Genomic DNA, 26,575 nt, shown 5'->3' with positions numbered 1-26,575 from the left:
AAATACATGTGCGCACTTTTAGCTTCCCTGATCAATTATGACGCATCTGGTGTGTTGCGTAAACTTCACTTTCACGGCTGAAATGTTTACGCAACATGCGCAGTCGTGCGCGGTCACTGGGTCAAGGAGCTGGAAATACATATCCACTCACGTACCTGTCCCGCTCCTCCCTGCACGACGCCCCTTAAATCTTGCACGCGTCTAGGTGAGTACTTCAAGTACTGAATCTAAACTCAAAAAAGAAAATCTTCCTCATAAAGATAGAAGAACGCACCTGCCTGTGGCTATATTGTGATACAATCAAATGTCAGAAATGATCAACAGATCTGAAATATCAGTCGCAGACGATAATAATTGCATTGTTGCACAGGTGACATAATGTTAGGCAGAGCCAGCTCTTTTTTATAAGATTAAAAAAAAACACTTTTGTCGTGAGGTTTTTATTTAGACAATAATCTTCTAGACATTTCTAAAGAATAAACCTGCCAGATAAGAGATAGTATATTTGTTATTTCATCATTTAGTACTTGATTAAATAAAAAAAAAATATATCAATAAACAAGTCAATTTTTAGCATGTAAATTGTGTGCTTTAAGTTTAGGTTAGCGAGTCTGTAGCCTAGGTAACCAAGAAGTTTTACTGACTACAAAAACACAAAAGTATACATGCCAGTGATAAATTAGATGAGGAGACGATAGATTGATAGATGGAAATGGATGACAGATAAATTAGATTGATAGACAATAGATTGATAGATGGAAATGGATGACAGAGTTAGAATGATATAAAGAAAAGAAGATGATGAGAAAGATAATAAAAGAATGAAGCATAGAGAAAAGTCAGAAGACAATCCTGTGACAAGAACAATGTAGAGACACCTCAGAAAGAAGTGATACAAGCTGATAGAGCCCCACCGCTACATTGAAGCTGCTAGAGAACAATGTAGAGACACATCAGAAAGAAGTGATACAAGCTGATAGAGCCCCACCGCTACATTGAAGCTGCTAGAGAACAATGTAGAGACACATCAGAAAGAAGTGATACAAGCTGATAGAGCCCCACCGCTACATTGAAGCTGCTAGAGAACAATGTAGAGACACATCAGAAAGAAGTGATACAAGCTGATAGAGCCCCACCGCTACATTGAAGCTGCTAGAGAACAGGAAAGAGCTGGGAATAGTTCAAGAATAAACGACTGCTAAGAGACTGCGAAGAGCTTTGGTGGGCATCATGTCTCCTCAACTATCTCAAGAGGACACAATTTAACTTTTGCTGTACTCTAGATGAATAAAAAGCAATAATGTTTCACTTCTATTCCACATTGATCCCCCCGACACCTTTCATCCAAGGATCTCCTTGCATACGTTAAAGAGAAGATTAGCCAAATAGTTTCTTCAGTACAAAGAAGAAGATTAGCCAAATAGTTTCTTCAGTACAAAGAAGAAGATTAGCCAAATAGTTTCTTCAGTACAAAGAAGAAGATTAGCCAAATAGTTTCTTCAGTACAAAGAAGAATATTAGCTAAATAGTTTCTTCAGTACAAAGAAGAAGATTAACCAAATAGTTTTTTCAGTACAAAGAAGATTAACAAAATAGTTTCTTCAGTACAAAGAAGAAGATTAGCCAAATAGTTTCTTCAGTACAAAGAAGAATATTAGCTAAATAGTTTCTTCAGTACAAAGAAGAAGATTAACCAAATAGTTTCTTCAGTACAAAGAAGATTAACCAAATAGTTTCTTCAGTACAAAGAAGATTAACCAAATAGTTTCTTCAGTACAAAGAAGAATATTAACCAAATAGTTTCTTCAGTACAAAGAAGAATATTAACCAAATAGTTTCTTCAGTACAAAGAAGAAGATTAACAAAATAGTTTCTTCAGTACAAAGAAGAATATTAGCTAAATAGTTTCTTCAGTACAAAGAAGAAGATTAACCAAATAGTTTTTTCAGTACAAAGAAGAAGATTAACCAAATAGTTTCTTCAGTACAAAGAAGAAGATTAGCCAAATAGTTTCTTCAGTACAAAGAAGAAGTTTAACCAAATAGTTTCTTCAGTACAAAGAAGAAGATTAGCCAAATAGTTTCTTCAGTACAAATAAGAAGTTAAACCAAATAGTTTCTTCAGTACAAAGAAGAAGTTAAACCAAATAGTTTCTTCAGTAGAAATAAGAAGAAAATTCCCAGAATGTTCAACTAGAACTGTGGCATGACAAAGTGTAGAGAAGACAATGATTACAAGTAATACTTTTTTGGATCATCTGCATCTGTTCTCTCCCTTTCTATAAATATATCTTTATCTTTTTGTACTCTATATCTGAAACTATCTTCGCTCTCTTTCTATGAAACTTCCTCTTTTTATATTTTTCTCTCTCCCCCTCATTTTTCCACTCTCAATCTCTAACTCTCCCTTTTATGTCCTCTCTCCCTCCCTCTCAAACACACCCTCTCTTTCTCAAGTGTGTATGAGAGAAGGTGTCTTAGATCACACTATTGATATTTCTGAAACCAGGTTAAAAAAAGAAGGTCCAGAACACAAACTCACATTCTAACCCTTCACACTATCCTCATTATGTTCTCTAGGAAGACTGGCCCAGCTCTATTTAACACTAAAACATAGCCACGTTTGAAGTGGTTGGTTGTAACCGCTCCTACCTACGTTTGGAGACGAATCGATTCCTACGGCAAACAACAGATGTGCTATATAATTAGTCTACTGGTATCGGAGCCATATAATTAGTCTACTGGTATCGGAGCCATATAATTAGCCTCCCGGTATCGTGTACTTGTTCGTGTTTTTCCAAGTTTTTTTTCTTCTTGTACCCTGGGTGGATAATTTGATGTCATTCCAGAATGGGAAACGTGTGGGGCTTGTGGGAAGGAAACGTGACACAGGGAGAAGGGGAGCCAGGGGTGTTTACTCAGAGGGAGATATTTGCACAGTTTTATGTTTGAAGATGAGTACTAAACGTAGGTCCGGGGAGGGGGGGGGAGGAAGTAAGATTCTCTTTGACAACATTTGAAAAAGTTCAGGGTGAAATAGAGAAACCTATGAATGAAAAGGGTGCCCAGTCGGGGAGCTGGGGGAGCGTCTGTGTTGACCAATATTGTCAATATATCTTATAACCAGATCTTGTCAAGTATTTACATAGGTTAGTCCTCTAGATTTAAAGATCTTTAAAATATTGATATATGAGTTCTATTATACAGAAAAAAAAAACCCATAAAGAATGGTTTGGAACATTCCACTGTTCCAGAATGAGAAAAGGTAAACATTGATTTGAATGAATCCAAATACAGACTATAAACTAAGTGATATAGATCTAGATAGAATCAAACTGAAGTGATATATCTTCATGTCAGAAATAAATATGCGATTAAAATCGATATATATATATATATATATATATATATATATATATATATATATATATATATGATGATAATGTTCTCATTGTGTTTACAAATATCAGACAACTTTGTATCTAAAAATGGTTTAGCCTAGCAAGAAATATTGAGTTTTAACAAAGAAAAAAAAAAGTAAAACTTTTAAAAGTTATATAAGTGAGGAAAATGTATTTTTCCAAGACTTAATGGTCAAAAGGAGGAGCGGTGGCTGAGTGGTTAATCTCTGGGCTTCCAAACAGAGGGGTCAAGGGCTCAATTTATGGTGTAAACTGGGACTTAACATTACGGGATATTTAGGGCGCCTCTGAGTCCACCCAGCTTTAATGGATACCTTATATTAGCAAGGGAACAGTAAAGACGGTTGGTCGTTGTGCTGACAATAGGACACGATCACTAACCATCGAACCATCGGCCATAGAGTGTGATGAGCTTTACATCATCTGCTCTATACATCCCAGGTCTGAAAAGTTTTTTTTAAAAGTGATTCGATGGTAAGAGATGACACCATAATAAGTCACAAATATATGTACAGTGCAATCTTAAGTCTGCGACTTTATTAAAGGCTTTGTCTTAAATCTTACTATCGATAATAAACATATAAACTATTCAGCATACCGCTATTCTCTTAAATACACACAATATATTAGACACACACTCCTAAACACATAAACACAAACAAACACAAGCGCTCATACACACACACAGGCATTATCTTTTATCCACTTTTCCACCTGCGTATAAACATTTGGATTTATCAGTCATCCAGCCTCGAAATAAGCCATACGTTTCCGGATAAGCCAGCTATTTATAGCTTGGCGGGTAAATCATTGTGGCCTCATCAGAGCCATATCAAGTTCAATCAAGGCACTCACATGTTGCATTCCGGACCAGGGAGGGAAGAGCAAAGCGCACGGTAACTGAGAAAACACACAGAGTGCTTCCCCCTTCTTTCAATTTCGTCTTTGAAAGTATTTTTCAGTCATTTCCCTTGAAAGACGCTCCCCCCCCACACACACACCCTTCAGTTTTTCTTAAAACGACAATTTGAGACCCAGACCTTGGTCTTGAAAAGACATTTCACCAACAATTAAGTACAGAGTAGGTAATAGAGACGCAGCAGCGAGATGGCGACGACAAGGTCAAGATTGCAATCCAATTGAACTTTCCAGAACCTTTTTCAGTTGATGCTTGTACTAGCTGGCAACATCAAATACTGACAACGTCATGGATATCAACTAGGGGAGACTAACTCACCCAGAAACTAAAAACATGATGAACGGGAACGCAAAGTTTTATGACGCAATAATCCTGTATATTTAAAATGATGTACAGGTACACAAAGTTTTATGACGTAAAATTGTGTAATATTTCAAGGATTTCAATCTGCCGAAAAAATTACAAAGATAGAGTGTCCAATGATTTTTAAAGGTTATAACGTATATTGCACACGAGAATAAACGATAATTTAATGCGAAATGTTACTTTGTAGATATTTTTAAAAGTTCTTTTGAAGATTTTGATTACAGTGTCATAAAAGTTTTAACATGTGCCAGCAAAGTGGTTTTAATTTTTATTTTTGGCTATTTTTTTTTTTTATGCTTGTTAACTGGTTACGAAGATGGCTTAACCAACGCTTAATTTGTTATCAGAGCGTAGCAGGGTTCCCGTGAGCCCAGGTTCAATAATATAATTATGCCTCGTCCCAATAAACAAAAGAGAAGGTGAAGTGTGAGAAATATTCCCCTGGTGGCACCGGGCGCAAAGACACCCATGTACGCACCTATACATTAGTAGACATATTCAAACTTGAAATCTTCGGTTGAGTAGATGGTGGCTCTATCCCCCAACCACCACGCCGCCTTCCTTAATCTCGATGCTAGGAAGAAATGCAATTACATCCGGCACTATGACAGCGGCCGTACGAAATGTGTACCGATAATCTTCCAACACACCTGAGTCAGAACTGAAAGATCACGTGACTGTCTCTGCCTCCAGACGGCACTATGATGAATGGGTGACGGGTTGCCTGTTGCACCTAAGATGGGGAAGTCAGATTAGAACAGACGAGAAGAGAGAAAAAAAAAGGAGGGAAGGCGCATTAGCCAGTTGTTTAGATTCCCCAAGGTGAAAACATTGCACCCAATTGCACCACATGCTAGCAGACGAGAGCCATGTGCACACATTGTTTGTTATTTTCATGCCAGTTTGTCTTTTTACCGGTTTTTCATCAGACGTCATTTTTTCCCCCCAACTCTTTCACTCAAGCTCTTTCCCGCGTAAAAAGTGAAACATTCAGAGGAAGTAGCGCCATATTTACAATCATGGCCGACAAACTTTTGACATCTGCTGCTTAACAAAATAACCGCCGAAAAAGTTTTTGTTTTTGCTACCGCTGTTACTGGTAACCTGCTTAAAACACACACACAAACACACACCTACACACAGAGGCGCGCACAATGAATGCCAACAGACTGCTTCAGCTGCAGGTAACTTTGTGTGCTCGTATGTAGCGCCTAGAATGAACGCAAGATAGGCTCAGGCTCCAGGTCCATTCATCACCTCGATTGTGTTCAACTCACGTGACTGAAGTAACTGTCAAACAGAGGCCAAGAGTCGAAGTGGCGAACACCATTTCACGACTTTCCGTGTCGGCTTTCTTGGCACGCGCTAGTATGATTCCAGGTGGTAAAAGTTTTTAACTTCTGCATCGAAACTTCTTTCAGTCAAGCTTTATATCGTCTGACATTTTTTTTTATCCCCCCCCCCCCACACCTTTTTCATATTTTTATCTCCTGACATTTCTGTATTAAATCAGAATAAGAAAAAAAAACATTTCCCGAATATTGTAATACATAGCAACAAAAAAAAAAGGGGGTGGGGTGAGGAATAATAATAGCCTGCTTTAGTAACATAGCCTTAGGTTGCATTTGTCCAGTTGTCCAATGTGTTATGTATATAATAGAATAAACTCCTGTATTTCTATGCTGCTGTATCGATTTATAAATATCATCTAGGTTTACTTCAAAGATAAGAAAACTGAAGTAAAATTATAGTTTAAAATATTTTTCAGATTTTGCTTATTTTAGAAATAAAATAAACATTTTAAAAGAACTTATTTAAAAAATCAACATTCAGACTTTGATTTGAAAATAAGATCAAAGTATTGAGATACTTCTTAGTAAAACACTCTTAGGACGTCATCATTAAGGTAACGTCTGTATTTCATAAGATAAACTAAGATGATTGATACTCAAGGGAGACAATACAGAATAAATAATCTATGTTTGTTTTTTAATAACTGTACAATTTTTACAATCACTTTTTTTTAAGCGTCAGCTTTCAAACAGTTCTAAAATCTCATAATTCTTAACGCAAACACAAACACGCAAACACACACACACACAGAAACACTAGCTCCCCAGGAAGACAGAGAAAAACTATAGCCTAAAAACTGGTCTGCCCTTCGAACGGGAAATCCATTGTTCTAATTATATCCGACGGAAGAGCACCGGAACTTGTCTATTATCCAAAAGATGGATGCCTTCCATCAGTAGCTGGTAGCGAATCAAAGAGAAATGATCCAATTATCAATGGAATAAAGATAATTAAATCCGAATCTTTCTTTCTTAAATTCTTTTTTCTCTAAAACCATTTTTTTAGGGCTCTGGATATTATAGCATCTTTAAAAGAAAAAAAAAATGGATGCCCCCTCTGGCAATAGGCCAGGTGATTTCTAAAACTAAGCCAATATTAAATTGTCGAAAGATTATTAATACGTATTTTCAAAAGGTTATTTATTGCAAAGACATTTAATTCATGCTTTCATTAGAATTAGATCAAAGAATTAAGCACTGCAATGAGGATTTTAATTAGTTTTTTTTTTAAATTTTTGTAAACATCGTCATTACCATTTCTTTATTTCTCTCATTCTTTATTGCAACATTTCAAATGATTTCTTGTGTTGTTTTTTTTTTATTTCATTCTATCCTCTTCCCAATTTATTCACTTAAATTATTCATTTCTTCAATTACCAGAAAAGATATTATTTTGATGATTATAAACTGCCTCGCTGATGAACGATAATTGCGTAGCGGCCACAACATATAGTGCATTGCGATTATTCGTGTATAAGAGAATGTTAGAGAGTTTTATTGCTTATATTATTTGCAGTTAGCGTTTAACATTATTGTATATATCTTTTATAATTTAGTTCCATATATCAAACAAGAAGAAGCTATAGTCAAAATCAGAACATCTAGGGGGAGGGAAAGGGGGGGGGTGTGGACATACTGTTGGACTAAATATTGGGCGTAATTTACAAAACGATGAAAAGATGTCTTCTGGAATAGTCACAAGACATCCATATTTATAAAAAGAAAAAAAAAAAGACTTGAAAAACGACAAATAACAACATGATACAAAATAAGATTAATAAAGTCTATCTCGAAGCTGTTTTCTAAAAAAAATACAATTTTGAAGTCGACTTCCTTAAATTCTTCCCATTGATCGTGACTTTGTTATGTTAACTAAAAGATAACAATTCCTAGGTAAACATTGGAAGTTGCACTGAACAAGTGGAAAATTAACTTCTTAGTTTGAAGAGCTCACGTGTCCTTTCCGAGAGCAGACCGCGAGTGGAACACGTTCTATAGTATTCTCGCGAGGAAGAGCGAGTTCCCAAGTGCTAGTGATGTCACTAAAGGGACTCGAGGTAGACTCTAGCTGACCTTTTCGCTGCAACAATACCTTGGTTAGCTGAACCGACTGGAGGAAGACCTCGCAGCTCCTGGTTTGATGTGATCAGTCAAGAGAGCGATGAAAGCAGGGGGCTAACCGATGAAAGAAGGGGAACTAACCGTTTATCTTTATCATTGATCATCACCTGGTCTCTTGAGGTATATGACAAGGGTTCTCAAACTTTTCGTGAGTTGTTTAGCTAAGTGGGGAGGAGGGGGCAGTACCACTTGTTAGGAGGAAAAATCAAGATGTATGTGTTTGTGCTCTTCAACAATCAATACTAGTTTAACAAGACACGTAAAACTAGACACGTTAAACTAGACTTGTTAAACAAGACTCGTTAAACTAGACTCGTTAAACAAAACTCGTTTAGTATAAGTTTTTATTCTAGTAAAGATATATCAAACAGCAGATATATCGACTTAAAGAGAAAACAAAATAGATCAATAGATCGAAGATCAAATTGAAACGCCGAAGTTTCATAAGCACTATAAATTATATATATATATATATACATATATATATATATATATATATATATATATATATATATATATATATATATATATCAAATGGAGATTATACATTTCAAAATATTAATATATCAGAAAAGAAATATGTCTCATTGATGAATAGTTAATGAGGAATATTTGTCAAAGTTTAACATATTTATGGATGTTATTAACTTAACGTGACACACAAGTAATAATGTTCCAGACGTTTTGGCGCACCGGTTTTGGCGCCTGCCATTTTCGCGCTAGCCGTTTTAGCGCAGGGGTGTGATCGTCCAGTCTCAAGATAGCAGCTGTGCGCGTGGCTCGCTAAAGCTGGTTGGAAACTTTCTTTATTTACAGAGGCGGCCCCCACACAATCCTCCCAAACTGGGTTTCTGGCAGAAGTTGAAATGACTTAAAAACTCAAATGGTTGCGCTATTATTATTTTAATTGAAAGTGACAGGCAGCCATTTTCTTGCAGGGTCGAGATTCATTAGAGAGAAACTAACTTCATTGTAGTCCACTTATCAGTATTTCCTGAGGTGTTTTCTGATGACGTGGCAGGTCTGCAGTAGAACCGTACTTTGAAGCATAACTAAAAACGTCTCAACCCCCTTTAGCTGATATCACGATTTGGGTATATTGTAGTTTTTGTAGACTTCCATAGTCACCTGACTTCCATAGTCACCCAACTTCCATTGTCACCCGACTTCCATAGTCACCTGACTTCCATAGTGACCCGACTTCCGTAGTCCCCTGACTTCCATAGTCACCCGACATCCATATCCATAGTCACCCGACTTCCATAGTCACCCGACATCCATAGTCACCCGACTTCCGTAGTCACCTGACTTCCATCGTCACCCGACATCCATAGTCACCTGACTTCCATAGTCACCTGACTTCCATAGTCACCTGACTTCCATAGTCACCTGACTTCCATAGTCACCTGACTTCCAAGCGTGAGTTTTAATATTTTGTTCTTTTTACATTTTCAGCTTAAATTTGATGAGAGAGTGATACAGCAATGTCAATGACAAATGCAGATTTTTAAAATATCATTATTATTATTGTTATTATTATTATTACTATTATACATGAAATGGAAGCGGCTTTTATCCAGATGACACAAAGGCAGACGCGCCGTGACGTCATAGATGTTCTATTTCTGGGCCCAGGGAAGCTTCCAGTTGCTCAATTGCTCCAGTTTAGAGAAGTCTATCAATAGCGGTCATGAAGCAAGCATTAAGTTTATTTTTATCGCACAAAATCATAAATGAGGACACTGTGTTAGTAAGTTGGTGTGTCGACAAGCGACATTCCGACTTGTGACGACATGGCACTAAACATCGTACCAGAAATAACTTCCTTCAAATTGGACTGACACAAAAAGGCCGTCAGTCGATATATATTTTTTTTTTTGTTACCTGATGACTTTTTTTTCCCCCGACAATTTATTATTTTTGTTGTCGGTTTAACAGTTTAACAGTTGAACATTAGAGCCGAAAGATATTGTTGTAATGTATCTGTTAGTTGTTAGGCGCTTCTACGCTGTGTCTTATGCAGATACGTCACAGGGAGGTAACACTCAACTAACGAACTCAAATAACACAGGCGAAAGGCCAACACTAGAAGTTAGTCGACGCTGATAGTCGAACAAGAAGTTTAGTAATAACGAAGGGAACTGTCGAATGTCGTCAAGCTAAATCTCTACGTTCATAACAAACTGCTTTTCTCTAAATCTGTCAAAATAGTCTGTTTAAGTTTATATATTCTTTCTAAAATCCTATTCTTGTTTTTACTAGTCGCGTCATTGCATCTTGGTCATTGTGTTGGCCAAATGACACCCTGGTTTACCATAGTCATAGAACGAGATGACCGTTACATCATTCACTCACTCAGGACTCACCTGGACACGTATCAGACGGGTAGTCCTGTAGGGGTAATCCTCCATGGCGGAGCTTGCTACGGTTCTGTACATATTTTATCCCTGATACTCGACCATCATTTAGGTGTAGTATGTCTTCATAAATATCCATTAAATCAATAAAGCTGTGTCTTTATAATGGATACGGATATAATCCACAAAGTCTGTTATAGAATATGTCCATTAAGAAAATGCAGTATATTTTCATTCATGATAAAATTTATCGTCTATTACTGTTAGACCCTTTGGTTCACCGCGAAACACAAAGCACTTTATAGACTTCAGCATAGGAAACATTTATAGATCTGATACTGAGCACTTTAGACTTCAGCATAGGAAACATTTATAGATCTGACACTGAGCACTTTAGACTTCAGCATATGAAACATTTATAGAACTGACACTGAGCACTTTAGACTTCAGCATATGAAACATTTATAGAACTGACACTGAGCACTCTAGACTTCAGCATATGAAACATTTATAGAACTGATACTGAGCACTTTAGACTTCAGCATATGAAACATTTATAGAACTGACACTGAGCACTTTAGACTTCAGCATATGAAACATTTATAGAACTGACACTGAGCACTCTAGACTTCAGCATATGAAACATTTATAGAACTGACACTGAGCACTCTAGACTTCAGCATAGGAAACATTTATAGATCTGACACTGAGCACTTTAGACTTCAGCATATGAAACATTTATAGATCTGACACTGAGCACTCTAGACTTCAGCATATGAAACATTTATAGATCTGACACTGAGCACTTTAGACTTCAGCATAGGAAACATTTATAGATCTGAGACAGAGCACTTTATAGAGTTCAGCATATGAAACATTTATAGATCTGACACTGAGCACAATTCAATCGGAGAAAAAGAAGAAAAAAATCACGTAGTCGTCACGGAACGTTTGTACACATCATTCTCTCAAATAATTGTGTCTTACATGTTAGCTGTTCATCCTTTAATTTATGAGATTAACAAGAAAAACATAAAAAAAAAATAATTTTAAAAAAGTAAAGTAATGTTGAATGTAATTGTATCAATGAGTTTGGATCACTCAAGTACTTATATGTATTATTGTACTAGACATAATAAATCTGTGCGAGTGGAAATATTTTTTTTATTACGAATTGTTTTGTTTAGTATTTAGCTTTCTCAATGCACTATGATCGTATCACTTGTCTGGACCAGTTGGGAAAGGGGGATTGAAGAAGGGGGGCTCTTGGTATATGATCATTTTTAAATGCATAAAAAATTTTCATTCGGGCCTCAAGGGACTCATTCAACTTATACCAACACATCTAACAAGTACGATTTCTTTCCCTTGTTCAAGATACCAAACAAAATAATTAATTACCAATAGCTAATTAACTTATTGGTTATTTTGTTATTGATGTTTGTGTTTGTCAGGTAAAAGAAATAATTGTGCAAAATTTCAGCTTCATCCGAGATTGGGTGTGGTAGAAATAACGTGTACAAACTTTTTACCAGAAAGACAGAGTGAGTTGATATAAGCTTTGTAAAAAGGTACACTCAGCCTATGGTAAATAGGTAAGCACAGATTAAGGTAAACAGGTACATACGACTTTAAGAAAATAGGTATAGAAAACTTAAGTTAAACTGTAAACGTGTTTATATTAAGTTACAGATAATTTGACAGATAATGCCACGGATAGTTATGTTCAGATCAACGAAACCATTGATTCTGGCACAAATGCACGTCATTTGTGATCAATAAAGTGACTAAAACGTACTAATTAGCGATCCGTGACCCAGCTCAACGTCCTAATTAGTGATATGTGACCCCGTTCAACTTATTTTGATTTGACATTCGTTACTTATATAAAACTATCAACGCGACACTAAGCCCATCATTGCTCACTTCATGATTACGTACAGAAAGAAAACGTTTCATCTGAATTAGTTTTTGAGAAACCTTTTTGTTGTATAAACCTGTTTCTGAAAATGACACAAACACTACTGTGGGTTATAACACGTGAAAGATAACTTCTAACGTTACAAGACCAATAGACATGGAAGATTGCACGCGATGCGAGTCATGTGGCTGATATGTTTTTATTTTATTTTTTTGTAAATACCCTAATCTTAAACATTTAGCTGTCAGAAACACAGAACAAACCAAACATTTAGCTCACAGTAACCCAGAACAAACCAAACATTTAGCTGACAGTAACACAGAACAAACCAAACATTTAGCTGACAGTAACACAGAACAAACCAAACATTTAGCCCTCAGTAACACAGAACAAACCAAACATTTAGCTCTCAGTAACACAGAGCATACCAAACATTTAGCTGACAGTAACACAGAACAAACCAAACATTTAGCTCTCAGTAACACAGAGCATACCAAACATTTAGCTGACAGTAACACAGAACAAACCAAACATTTAGCTGACAGTAACACAGAGCATACCAAACATTTAGCTGACAGTAACACAGAACAAACCAAACATTTAGCTGTCAGTAACACAGAACAAACCAAACATTTAGCTGACAGTAACACAGAACAAACCAAACATTTAGCTGACAGTAACACAGAACAAACCAAATATTTAGCCCTCAGTAACACAGAACAAACCAAACATTTAGCTCATAGTAACACAGAACAAACCAATTATTTAGCTCTCAGTAACACAGAAAAAAACAAACATTTAGCTGTTATTTAGCTCCTATTGACATGTCATCCAAAACTCTAGATAAACCAAACATTCAGCTCCCAACATCACGTCATCTCAATCTCAGAATAAATGTTTAGCTCCTAGTGGCATGCCATCCAAAACTCAGAACAACCAATTATTCAGATCTCAATAACACACCGCCATCTCAAATTCAGACCAAAGAGTTTATATTTTCTGTTGGACGCCTCACGAACGTGCCATTTCCCCTTTTTTCCCCCACTCATTTTAGTTTCCAGATTGTCAATAACAATTTGTTTCGGTAAAATGACAAGATTTTCAACTACATGTCGAAAGATGTCGACCCCCCCCCCCGGTCGTAGGACACAAGGCCTTTCCCCTCCCCCTTCATTTGCTTCTTTCTTCACCTCGATATTGGATCTAAAGGAAATCTTCAGGGGGAAAAAATGAAATTCTGAAGAGATCTCGATAGGCACTCCTTAGTACGCATGCGCGAGTCGTCTCCTTGACTCGAAGCAGAAGTCAACAATTTCTCATCAAGTTTAAGAAGACCAAACAATCAGGTAATGATGATATAAGCCGATTATTTACATTAATGTAATGCTTTTTTTTTTAAAGATGTCATTTTAAAATCAGAGCTTCTCAAACTATAAACTACATACAATAGCGACCACGAACGCTTTCCATTTAGACCTACTCAATTCGTATTTACTTAAAACCAACATGAAAATCTCCTCGCATCTCTAGTAAGACTTAAATAAGAAACTGTCAACTTTAATGTCAAGGCGGTCCTACTGTATGGTTCTGAAACATGGAGAACAACTGAAGCAACAATAAAAAAAAAAGTACAGACCTTCTTCTACAGATGTCTGAGAAATACCTAAAAATACACGGGTATGACAAAATAGAAAACACCAAATAGTGGGAGATAAGTGGACAGATAAAATATAGAAGTGCAGATCTTAGATAGAAAGTGGAGATGGATCGGTCACACCCTTAGAAAAGATACCAACAACAGAGCTAGACAGACCTTAAAGTGGAACCCCAAGGGAACAAGACGTAGAGGAAGACAAAAGAGAACGTGGCGATGCAGTATACTAGACGAAGCCAAGATGACAGGACAAGAGCTGGGAAGCCATTAAAAAACTAGCAATAGGAAGTGGAGAGTGGCGTGTTTTTACTGAGGCCTTATGTTCCACGAGGAACTCAAAGGAAAGACGATGATTATGATGAATTCGTATTTAAAGATAAAATCAAATTTAAAACCAATGTCAACAAAAACAATGTCAAATCACTGACTGAGAAAGAGGAAAAGCTCCTTCAGGTCAACTGAGAATGTGATTTGTTAAACATACAACGTGGTTGCAGACTTTTAAAGTGCAAAAAAAAAATGAAACTAAAAGAGAAAAACGTGGTCTCGTGGAAAAACATTTCATATGTACTGTTGGAGAATATTTATATTTATTTGTATAAGCTTAAATGTATAAGTATGAACAGAAAGTATGGCCTGTAGTCTTAAAGAGATTCAATCTAAATACAGGTGTTATGTCAGCATCACTGAACAAAATGTTCTTGAAGAGATGTAGAAACATGTCATTACGAACAGAAGCCAATCACGCGCACACACACACACATACCTACGCAAACAAACACACACACACGCTTGTGCAAAGAACAACAAAGAATCAAACGAAACTTTAAAAAAAAAGACTTCTAAAGAGTTCTCAGCACATCAAGGGAGATGAGCGAAAGGAGTCATTATCGGTGATGAAGCGATTGCAAATTCTAAAACGGAAGCACCGCACCCCCCGCTGCCCAACGAGTTAACGTCTGATCTGAGCTCGTTATAACATTGAAATTGTTTAGAAGTAGTGGGGAGGGGGGGAGATCACGTGCTCTTTTCTAGACAGGCCAGAGGTCAATGGGGTGTGCACATAAATAAATAACGCTGTAAGCTAAGTCTATAGCAAAGGCTTTGTCCTAACTGCATGTGACGTAACGACTATGTCGTAATTATCAATAGTAAATAAATACATGCATTAAAAAATTGATTATTTGTGTATGTCATACTCTCCGTCTGCCTGCTTGTGTGTGTGTGTGACAAACCCTAATCCCCCTCCCCCCCCCCCCAATTTTTTTTTTAACCAACAGAACTGCAACGTCACAAAATAAACTCTAGCAAACAAAATTTAAAAAAAATTATTTTTGGAAAAAAAAAAAAGCTTATCTGAACAGAAACATCGCGTGCATATTTACGACCCAAACTCTCAATACTGTAAGATGTTTTTCCCTTTTCTATATCAAACACAGTTAATTATAACTTCTAATAATTTGATTAATTGGAGAATTTTCTTTTTATTGATTCATGTTTTGTTAGGGACAATGAATAAGTGTGCAAAGCTACAACGTGATCTGAGAATGGGAAGTGGGAGAAATAACGTGTACTCAATTTGTACAAGAGACAGACAAACAGACAGAGTGACTTTATATAAGCTTTGTAAAAACGGCCGAATAATTTCGAACTCAGAGACTGACTGAGTCGTTAAATGGTCTTGCATCTGAGGAAAACAAAACTTCTGTAATACTATGAACTAACAAAACGGTAAATTCAAAGTAGCAAGCAACAAAGGACGACCAACGGTTGATCAGATCAACACAAGCCTCCCTTAGTTCTAGCATGAACCAGTTCTTTCTGGAATCAATCCCCCACCCCATCCAAAAAAAAACAAAGTTTAAATAAAATTAAAGCTAGTTACATCTGGTTCTACGCGACACAAGTCCCCTCCTTGAATCGCCACACTGACTTCAACTTCAGTAAATTGCCACACTTACTTCAGCCCCAGTTGATCGACCTGTTTTCTCTCGGAGCGTTGTCACATCTTTAAGTGAAGAAGACAAGTGTCCTCCCCTGACACCAGATTCTTGTTTTTATGTTTTTAAAATAAAACTTAGAAGCAGAGCCACAGAAAAAAAAAACTGAGCACTTTATCTAATTAAACTGTAGATATAATACTTTTAACATTTCAGCTTCAACACGCTTTGAATATCTATTTTCTTTGGTCTGAGCTTCAGAGAGTAAAAAGGTGCACCGTAGTGAACTGGATTCGTTCCCCCCTCGGGCTTGGAAAGTGACGTCATTGCACACATACATAGACAGGAGTCACACATACACCTATTGCAGTTTTGTGGATAAACCTTTCAACTAATGTTATAAGTTTGAATGAAACCTTTATCCTATTAGCGTGAAGGTTCTCATTAGGATGCTGGTAACAGTGTGCAAAAAACCAACTACAGAGTCTGGACTTCAATAACTAGACATTTGTATGTGCAAATAAACTACTACAAATAGAGTCAGGACTTCAATAACTAGACATTTGTATGTGCAAATAAACTACTACAAATAGAGTCAGGACTTCAATAACTAGACATTTGTATATGCAAAAAACCAACTACAGAGTCAGGACTTCAATAACTAGACATTTGTATGTGCAAATAAACTACTACAAATAGAGTCAGGACTTCAATAACTAGACATTTGTATATGCAAAAAACCAACTACAGAGTCAGGACTTCAATAACTAGACATTTGTATGTGCAAATAAACTACTACAAATAGAGTCAGGACTTCAATAACTAGACATTCGTATGTGCAAATAAACTACTACAAATAGAGTCAGGACTTCAATAACTAGACATTTGTATGTGCAAATAAACTACTACAAACAGAGTCAGGACTTCAATAACTAGACATTTGTATGTGCAAATAAACTACTACAAATAGAGTCAGGACTTCAATAACTAGACATTTGTATGTGCAAATAAACTACTACAAATAGAGTCAGGACTTCAATAACTAGACATTTGTATGTGCAAATAAACTACTACAAATAGAGTCAGGACTTCAATAACTAGACATTTGTATGTGCAAATAAACTACTACAAACAGAGTCAGGACTTCAATAACTAGACATTTGTATGTGCAAATAAACTACTACAAACAGAGTCAGGACTTCAATAACTAGACATTTGTATGTGCAAATAAACTACTACAAACAGAGTCAGGACTTCAATAACTAGACATTTGTATGTGCAAATAAACTACTACAAATAGAGTCAGGACTTCAATAACTAGACATTTGTATGTGCAAATAAACTACTACAAATAGAGTCAGGACTTCAATAACTAGACATTTGTATGTGCAAATAAACTACTACAAATAGAGTCAGGACTTCAATAACTAGACATTTGTATGTGCAAATAAACTACTACAAATAGAGTCAGGACTTCAATAACTAGACATTTGTATGTGCAAATAAACTACTACAAATAGAGTCAGGACTTCAATAACTAGACATTTGTATGTGCAAATAAACTACTACAAATAGAGTCAGGACTTCAATAACTAGACATTTGTATGTGCAAATAAACTACTACAAACAGAGTCAGGACTTCAATAACTAGACATTTGTATGTGCAAATAAACTACTACAAATAGAGTCAGGACTTCAATAACTAGACATTTGTATGTGCAAATAAACTACTACAAACAGAGTCAGGACTTCAATAACTAGATATTTGTATGTGCAAATAAACTACTACAAATAGAGTCAGGACTTCAATAACTAGACATTTGTATGTGCAAATAAACTACTACAAATAGAGTCAGGACTTCAATAACTAGACATTTGTATGTGCAAATAAACTACTACAAATAGAGTCAGGACTTCAATAACTAGACATTTGTATGTGCAAATAAACTACTACAAATAGAGTCAGGACTTCAATAACTAGACATTTGTATGTGCAAATAAACTGCTACAAATAGAGTCAGGACTTCAATAACTAGACATTTGTATGTGCAAATAAACTACTACAAACAGAGTCAGGACTTCAATAACTAGACATTTGTATGTGCAAATAAACTACTACAAATAGAGTCAGGACTTCAATAACTAGACATTTGTATGTGCAAATAAACTACTACAAACAGAGTCAGGACTTCAATAACTAGACATTTGTATGTGCAAATAAACTACTACAAACAGAGTCAGGACTTCAATAACTAGACATTTGTATGTGCAAATAAACTACTACAAATAGAGTCAGGACTTCAATAACTAGACATTTGTATGTGCAAATAAACTACTACAAATAGAGTCAGGACTTCAATAACTAGACATTTGTATGTGCAAATAAACTACTACAAATAGAGTCAGGACTTCAATAACTAGACATTTGTATGTGCAAATAAACTACTACAAATAGAGTCAGGACTTCAATAACTAGACATTTGTATGTGCAAATAAACTACTACAAATAGAGTCAGGACTTCAATAACTAGACATTTGTATGTGCAAATAAACTACTACAAATAGAGTCAGGACTTCAATAACTAGACATTTGTATGTGCAAATAAACTACTACAAACAGAGTCAGGACTTCAATAACTAGACATTTGTATGTGCAAATAAACTACTACAAATAGAGTCAGGACTTCAATAACTAGACATTTGTATGTGCAAATAAACTACTACAAATAGAGTCAGGACTTCAATAACTAGACATTTGTATGTGCAAATAAACTACTACAAACAGAGTCAGGACTTCAATAACTAGACATTTGTATGTGCAAATAAACTACTACAAATAGAGTCAGGACTTCAATAACTAGACATTTGTATGTGCAAATAAACTACTACAAATAGAGTCAGGACTTCAATAACTAGACATTTGTATGTGCAAATAAACTACTACAAACAGAGTCAGGACTTCAATAACTAGACATTTGTATGTGCAAATAAACTACTACAAATAGAGTCAGGACTTCAATAACTAGACATTTGTATGTGCAAATAAACTACTACAAATAGAGTCAGGACTTCAATAACTAGACATTTGTATGTGCAAATAAACTACTACAAACAGAGTCAGGACTTCAATAACTAGACATTTGTATGTGCAAATAAACTACTACAAACAGAGTCAGGACTTCAATAACTAGACATTTGTATGTGCAAATAAACTACTACAAATAGAGTCAGGACTTCAATAACTAGACATTTGTATGTGCAAATAAACTACTACAAATAGAGTCAGGACTTCAATAACTAGACATTTGTATGTGCAAATAAACTACTACAAATAGAGTCAGGACTTCAATAACTAGACATTTGTATGTGCAAATAAACTACTACAAATAGAGTCAGGACTTCAATAACTAGACATTTGTATGTGCAAATAAACTACTACAAATAGAGTCAGGACTTCAATAACTAGACATTTGTATGTGCAAATAAACTACTACAAATAGAGTCAGGACTTCAATAACTAGACATTTGTATGTGCAAATAAACTACTACAAATAGAGTCAGGACTTCAATAACTAGACATTTGTATGTGCAAATAAACTACTACAAACAGAGTCAGGACTTCAATAACTAGACATTTGTATGTGCAAATAAACTACTACAAATAGAGTCAGGACTTCAATAACTAGACATTTGTATGTGCAAATAAACTACTACAAACAGAGTCAGGACTTCAATAACTAGATATTTGTATGTGCAAATAAACTACTACAAATAGAGTCAGGACTTCAATAACTAGACATTTGTATGTGCAAATAAACTACTACAAATAGAGTCAGGACTTCAATAACTAGACATTTGTATGTGCAAATAAACTACTACAAATAGAGTCAGGACTTCAATAACTAGACATTTGTATGTGCAAATAAACTACTACAAATAGAGTCAGGACTTCAATAACTAGACATTTGTATGTGCAAATAAACTACTACAAACAGAGTCAGGACTTCAATAACTAGACATTTGTATGTGCAAATAAACTGCTACAAATAGAGTCAGGACTTCAATAACTAGACATTTGTATGTGCAAATAAACTACTACAAATAGAGTCAGGACTTCAATAACTAGACATTTGTATGTGCAAATAAACTACTACAAATAGAGTCAGGACTTCAATAACTAGACATTTGTATGTGCAAAACTACAACTCTGTAAGTAGACGAAATAAACTAATTCTTCTTAAAAAAAATTATGACCATTAAGTCTCTCTTTTAGTCTCTACTTGTATTACAGAATATTATCATATATTATAGCTCTTGTCTTTACATCAATGAATAATACAGAAATCTCTTAAACAGTTTCTCATTAGCAACAATGAAATAATGACGTGAAATGGAAGAAATAAGACGAATGAAATAATGATGTAACCAGGTTATTATTTAAAGCCTATATAAATCTATTGCTAGCATAAAGTATCTTTAGCTATCCTTTTGTTTTTGACAACCAGGACCGCATTTAGATTTGACAAGGCCTTAAACGATTTGGGATATGGGGCCTCTAGTAATCAACGCATTTTTCTAATGTTTTTCCTGAAAATGATTTAAAATATTCCTGGAAGCCTTTTTGGGGCCCCTAGTCAAAGGGGCCCCTACGCTGAAGCTTATGTTGGTTAGCTATAGGTAAATCCAGCACTGTTTAAAAAAACTAAAATAAAGACTTAGTCTAACAAAAACACAGAATAAATCTAACAAAAACACAGAATTAGTCTAACAGGAACACATAATTAGTCTAACAAAAACACAGACTAACTTAAATACAGACTTAGTCTAACAAAAAACACAGACTTAGTCTGACTAACTAAAATATAGACTTAGTCTAATAAAAACACAGACTCAGTTCGACTAACAAAAACACAGACTTAGTCTAACAAACACAGACTTAGTCTAACAAAAACACAGACTTAGTTTAACAAAAAACACAGACTTAGTCTGACTGTACGACACATAAGCCGATTGGACAGAAATACATTTCATTTGATAGAATTACCAACATAAGAAAATCGATGTCACCAGACATTGTCTATGTATTGAGAACTTTGAATAGAACATCAACTAAGTCCATACTAGAGCATTAAGCAACAGTGTTCAGCAGAAGTTATAGTGTATGCAGTCCACACAAATATTCCGAAACTTAATCTGTTCCAAAAATAACGCTAATCAAAGTGATATATACTAGAACAAAAACTGTTTTTAAAGCTTTAATTAATCATGTTATAGATTACATCTTGTCTAGATCATGTTATTGTTATATCTTGTGCCTATACATATATCGAATGTATAAATCTTCTATTTTGATGTATGCAGTGGGTTCTCCCTAACCCCATTCAAAGGATACATAGAATCAAATCAACGTAATGTATACAACAGCAATCTATTTTTAGTTTTTAAGCTTTGAACTAATAAATGTCATATTACATACTGTCCAGATATTGTTGTTGTAATTATTTTCTGTCTGTATTTAAGTAATTGCTATTATCATGTATGTATAAGTAAGATGTATGTTATTATATATAGTGTTAAGGTATACGTGAATCATATGTATTAAACACAACACACTGATGTACATGAAAGGGCTACACGTCTAAGGGTTATAAAATGAGGTCAATTACACACACACAAATCTACACGGTGAGTGATCATGGTAATAGCTGGCTTCAGGCTAAATACAAATTGGCTTTGTATACAAGTAAAACATTATCTGGCTTCGTTAAAGTGTGCTGTTGATTTCTTGATTTGCTGACTCTAGATTAAAATTGTGTACTTTCTAGAGCAAATAGTAAGAACAGTCACCCCCGCTCGATAACGTCAAATGTTATTGTGATAATTAAATACGCCTGTGTATTAACTCTGTAAACATAACAGCGAAACAAAAGGCTAGAAACTTATTAGGCCTAACAAAAAGTCGGAATGTTGACTAACGATTAAATGTTTTAAAAAGCTAAAGAACAAAATTTCATACGAAACGAAATATGAAATAACACTAATTTGAAAATTCTCTAATTATACCACGCCGACTTTTTAAATGTCAACAGATAATAGGCACGGGCAAGCCACGTGAGCCGATGACAAGTTGGCATCTGAAATGTCAATAAACAATAATTTGGAAATCCTCGGAATATCACCACAGAGCGCGTACACATTTGGACTGGTCCCCCTTTCTAAACACGAGTACATTTCATTCGTGGGTAAATCACTTCCGGAATTACCGTGGAGCAAATGAGCGCGCGAGTGAGGGCGGCCAGAGACGGGTGGTTGTAGGGTGGGCAGAAGGAGAATTGGGAACTTCAGAGAAACATTGAGTGACAGAGCAGCTTTGGTGAGTGGTTACGAGAGGGAGTGTGTGTATGAGAGAGAGAGAGAGAAAGAGTGAGGGAAAAAAAGAGAGAGGGGAAGAGAGCGGAATGGAGGGAGGGAGTGAAGAACAAAAGATAAATACATCAAAGAGAAGCATGAAGCAAAGAGAGAGGAAAAGGAAGAACTGCGAGAGAGAGAGAGAGAGAGAGAGAGAGTAAAAGGGAGAGCAAACAAAGAAAAGAATTAAGAGACACAATAGAAGAAAGGAGAGAGGACGCAGAGAGGCAGGCACAGCGAGAATGAGGAAGTTTGGCTACGCAACAGTGGATAAAAAACAACATTCTCTCCCTTTTCTTATTGCTATGAGTGATGGGAATAAGGAGGTGGGGGTGGGGGGGGAGCCTGACAGTGAAGATGGCGCTATTGATAATGTGGATCCATCGACAACCTACTGGAAAGCGGGGAGGGTTACGGAGGTTACACAACCACTCACTGACAAAACCTGGCATTCCTTAAGCAGCTCACTCGCAGAGCTCCCCACTGGTGAGAACTTAAACGTAACACTGCTACACCCTGAACCCCTCCTGGCGACATTTCAGTTCCACGGCTCGCGTTTCTTCCTTTAGTAACATTCTCTGGGCAGACAAAATAATCCGTGCACACAACTGGCAACTAGTTTGAACCGGTTTTAGCCACGTCTATTTCAAAATCAAAAACTTCGGTCAAGAGTAAATATCCAATGAATAAGAAGAGTCGCATAAATTGAAGACTTAAGCCGCGAAGTTTCTGGTTCAAATCTTAATGGAGATCCTTTTTCACTTTGGGATCAAATGCCTTGCACCCAGCAATGTCAATGCCAAGGTCGATGCCTGAGAACGTTAAAGAAACAAACTATAAATGACAACAACAATTTCTGTAGGTTTAGGTTCCTGAATCCAAGTATACAAATAAAGTTGTCTTCTACTCCATTCTCCATTCCACGGTAATTCCGGAAGTGATTTACCCACGAATGAAATGTACTCGTGTTTAGAAAGGGGGACCAGTCCATTATCACCACAGGGTGTTTTCACATTTGAACAGGAAAACATAATGAAATTCATAATGATCTATAATAAAAGATAATAATCTATAATAATCTATACTAATAATAACAGATATATTGGAGTCAACTAATTTTCTCCTCTTCACGAGACAGGCCGATATTGAAAGACTAAATACAACTTATTAGCACACCAGAAACTTGAGATTTATATATATTAAACTTTTATACTAGGGAGTCAGTGGTCTTCAACCTTTTTTGGCCTACCGCCCCCTTTTTGAATTTTTTCTTTAAAAAAATCCTCCAGCGCCCCCCTCAAAGAAAAACAGTTATAAAGAAGCGTGAGAAGGCAAATTTGAACAAAATATCATCTATCTATTAATTTTTATGGTGTCAATAACACTTATCCCGCTTGGGAGACGACCGCATGCTAAAGGCGATTGTTGTGAACTCCTTGGCCTATGACTGACGAGCTTTGAGGTGCCCCTCTCCCTCGTGAGCGCTATAGAGATTTATTCAGGCGCCATTTCGCTCTCACTGGCATAGATGAAAGTACCTGGCAGCATTCTCTGGCAGCAGATAGCCTCTGAGAGAAACAGTTCGAGAGCTCTTACAAAAACTGCTGGACAAACATTTGATACTCAAAGAAAAGCCAGCATACAACGGCTTTGTCTGCATAAAATTCGGGAAAATATGTAGGTCGCAGTTGGGTTTCCGTAGTTATGTGAAACACTGGACCCAGCCATAATCTTCGAATTAAAGGCAATATTATCATTATGCAAAAATTATGTCAAATAATTTGCAGTGATTACACACAAAAATTAATTGTAAAGACTTTCTTTCAAATCCTAAGAATAGTCTCCGTTTGAAGTTTTGAATATTAGGGCCTACTGTTTTTAGGTTTAATTGTAAATTTAGTTTTAATTTTTAATATAAATATTATTATTGCTGAATTCACTACAAAATGAAATTAAGCTAATGGTAACCTTGTGCCTCCGTAGTCTGACAATATTAGAAATTTCAAGCTTTAAGTTAGCCAAGGCAAGGCGAAGGTCTCCTCTATTTGCTACATCCAGTCTATTTCTTTGCTTATTCATTAACTTTCTTACGCACTAAATCTAGGTGGGTTAACCATGTATGTTGATGGAATAGCTAAAACATAATTCCATTTTCGACCAAAGTTAGGAATTTTACTGATGAAACATTTAAATGCAGCCACATCTCTTTTGTGCGTCTAGGGGCGAAGCTAGGAATTTCCATAGTTTGGGGGCCAGGGGGCTTGAAATCTTTGGAGGCCGATGCATTTTGAGTAATATTTAATTTAATTAATTAAAAAAGCAATAATTTGGGCCCCCTTCCTTTAAATGGGGGCCCGGGGGATTTTCAAATTTCCCCCCACCCTAGCTACGCCACTGTGTGCCTCCTATGTTTACATTCTTTTTTACTGAAGACATAGTTTTGTAAATCTATTTTTTCATGCAACTCAATTTGAACGTCAGTAACAGATGTTTAATAATTGTCATTTATATATATATATTTTTAATTTTAGAAGCGAATCTTAATTTCTTCATACAACATTGTTATGTGAATTGCATAGATATCGGTGTCCTTGGGCAGTAATTCATTTGTCAACAAACAAGTTATGTGAGATTGTAAAACTCTTTAAAATAGATTTAATATCTCGATAAAAGAGAAAATGATATTATCAATAAAAGTTAATCTCTTTCCTAGCAGTCGGAGGTTGGTTTCATTCATTTGTGTTAGATGCCTACCATGTAAAACATTTTTTTAGCCTGCTTTAAGTCATCGCCAATAGTTGAATCTTCCCGTTTCTCAAAAAAAATAATTATTTAAGAGCTTAAAAAACGAGCCATAGCCATTAACAAACCTATTTCGAAATCCAGGGAACTTCAGTTTACAGCAAGAGTCTAACACCTTTTTCATCATTTGTTTCACAAAACTGTTGAAAGATGCGCTTATTTTCGGCATGGGTTTGTATTTTATTTACAGTTTTATAATTAGATTCAAATAGAAATGAAATTGCGGGCTAAACTTTTCTTGTGTATCATAACTCACAATGTCAATAGTGAATAGATTTGTTCTTTATTACCTATGAAATCATTGTAGCGTCTAACCACTGATTGTTTCTTATATGTCCCCATAAGCTACATAACTAGACAATTTTGAAATAATATTTCATCTCTAAAAGAAAAAAAAGTCTTTGTGTTACACATGTTTTAAAATAAATTTAGTTTTAATCAATTTTTCAACAATATCATAAAATTTTTAAAAAGCTATGCATTTTTTCTAAGAAGCCACTAAAACATATCCTGCTTTGCTGTTTTTTGTTTTTAATATTGTTTTAATTGTAGATTTTTATAATTGTTCATGAGTATTCTTAAATTATTTTTGGATATCGCCATATGTTCGTGAAGCCGACTTGGTTTCATAACCTCATCTGCAAATGCCATCAAAGTAGAACTTACTATTTTTCTAATGGCAATTCCTTAAATCTCAAGGAAATATTACATGACATACCAGTGAGTTTTCGTAACATTTTATCAATGTTTTTTGTTTTTAAAAAGTTAAATTATTTTATTAAATGTTACCCGTAATGTTTTTTGCAATTAACATTTACATATTAATATATTAACATATGTAGATAACATAAACTATACCGGTAACCTAAAAGGCGTGTTACCTACTTTGTTTATCAAATCCTAAACGTTTATATGCGCGAGATCCATGGACAATAAATACTCTTCAATGATAGCAAAACTGTTAGAATTTTAAAAATAGAAAATGGGATTCCCGAACTCAATTTCTAACGCTGTTCCTATTCTTAAATTAGAAGCAAGTTAACTATAATTTGTCTATATTTAGTTTAATGTTGAAGAATTTTAAAATTTGTTATGTTTCAGAGCACCTTTAGTTTCTTCTTTCCGCCTTTATGCCCAGCGCCCCCTTACCGCCCCATTTTGTGCTCAGCGCCTCCCTACCGCCCCTTTGGCTCTCAGCGCCCCCCAAAATCTCGAAAACGCCCCCTAGGGGGCGATATCGCCCCCGTTGAAGACCACTGCTAGGGACTCATCGATTATGGAATTAAAAAAAAAAGCTAATAAACCCGAATGTAA

At 35.6% G+C, this 26,575-nt stretch overlaps 1 protein-coding gene across 8 annotated transcripts in view; it reads right to left on the bottom strand.

Moving 5' to 3' along the window:
- The window catches only part of LOC106058383 (uncharacterized), a 164,560-nt gene that overhangs the window by 33,352 nt on the left and 104,633 nt on the right, over positions 1-26,575 (bottom strand). Inside the window, exon 1 of one of the 8 annotated variants that reach the window (XM_056008739.1) lies at positions 10,546-10,975. The exons of the other annotated variants lie outside the window; for them this stretch is intronic. Coding sequence (XP_055864714.1) covers positions 10,546-10,617 — 72 coding nt within the window. The 5' untranslated portion in view covers positions 10,618-10,975. Of the gene's footprint in view, positions 1-10,545; positions 10,976-26,575 lie in introns of those variants that run through there. 8 annotated transcript variants of the gene reach the window in all.

This window comes from Biomphalaria glabrata, chromosome 13 (assembly GCF_947242115.1).
Source record: "Biomphalaria glabrata chromosome 13, xgBioGlab47.1, whole genome shotgun sequence".
NCBI lineage: Eukaryota > Metazoa > Mollusca > Gastropoda > Planorbidae > Biomphalaria > Biomphalaria glabrata.
Note: the sequence above shows the minus strand (reverse complement) of the source record. Positions and strands in the feature narration are given on the sequence as shown.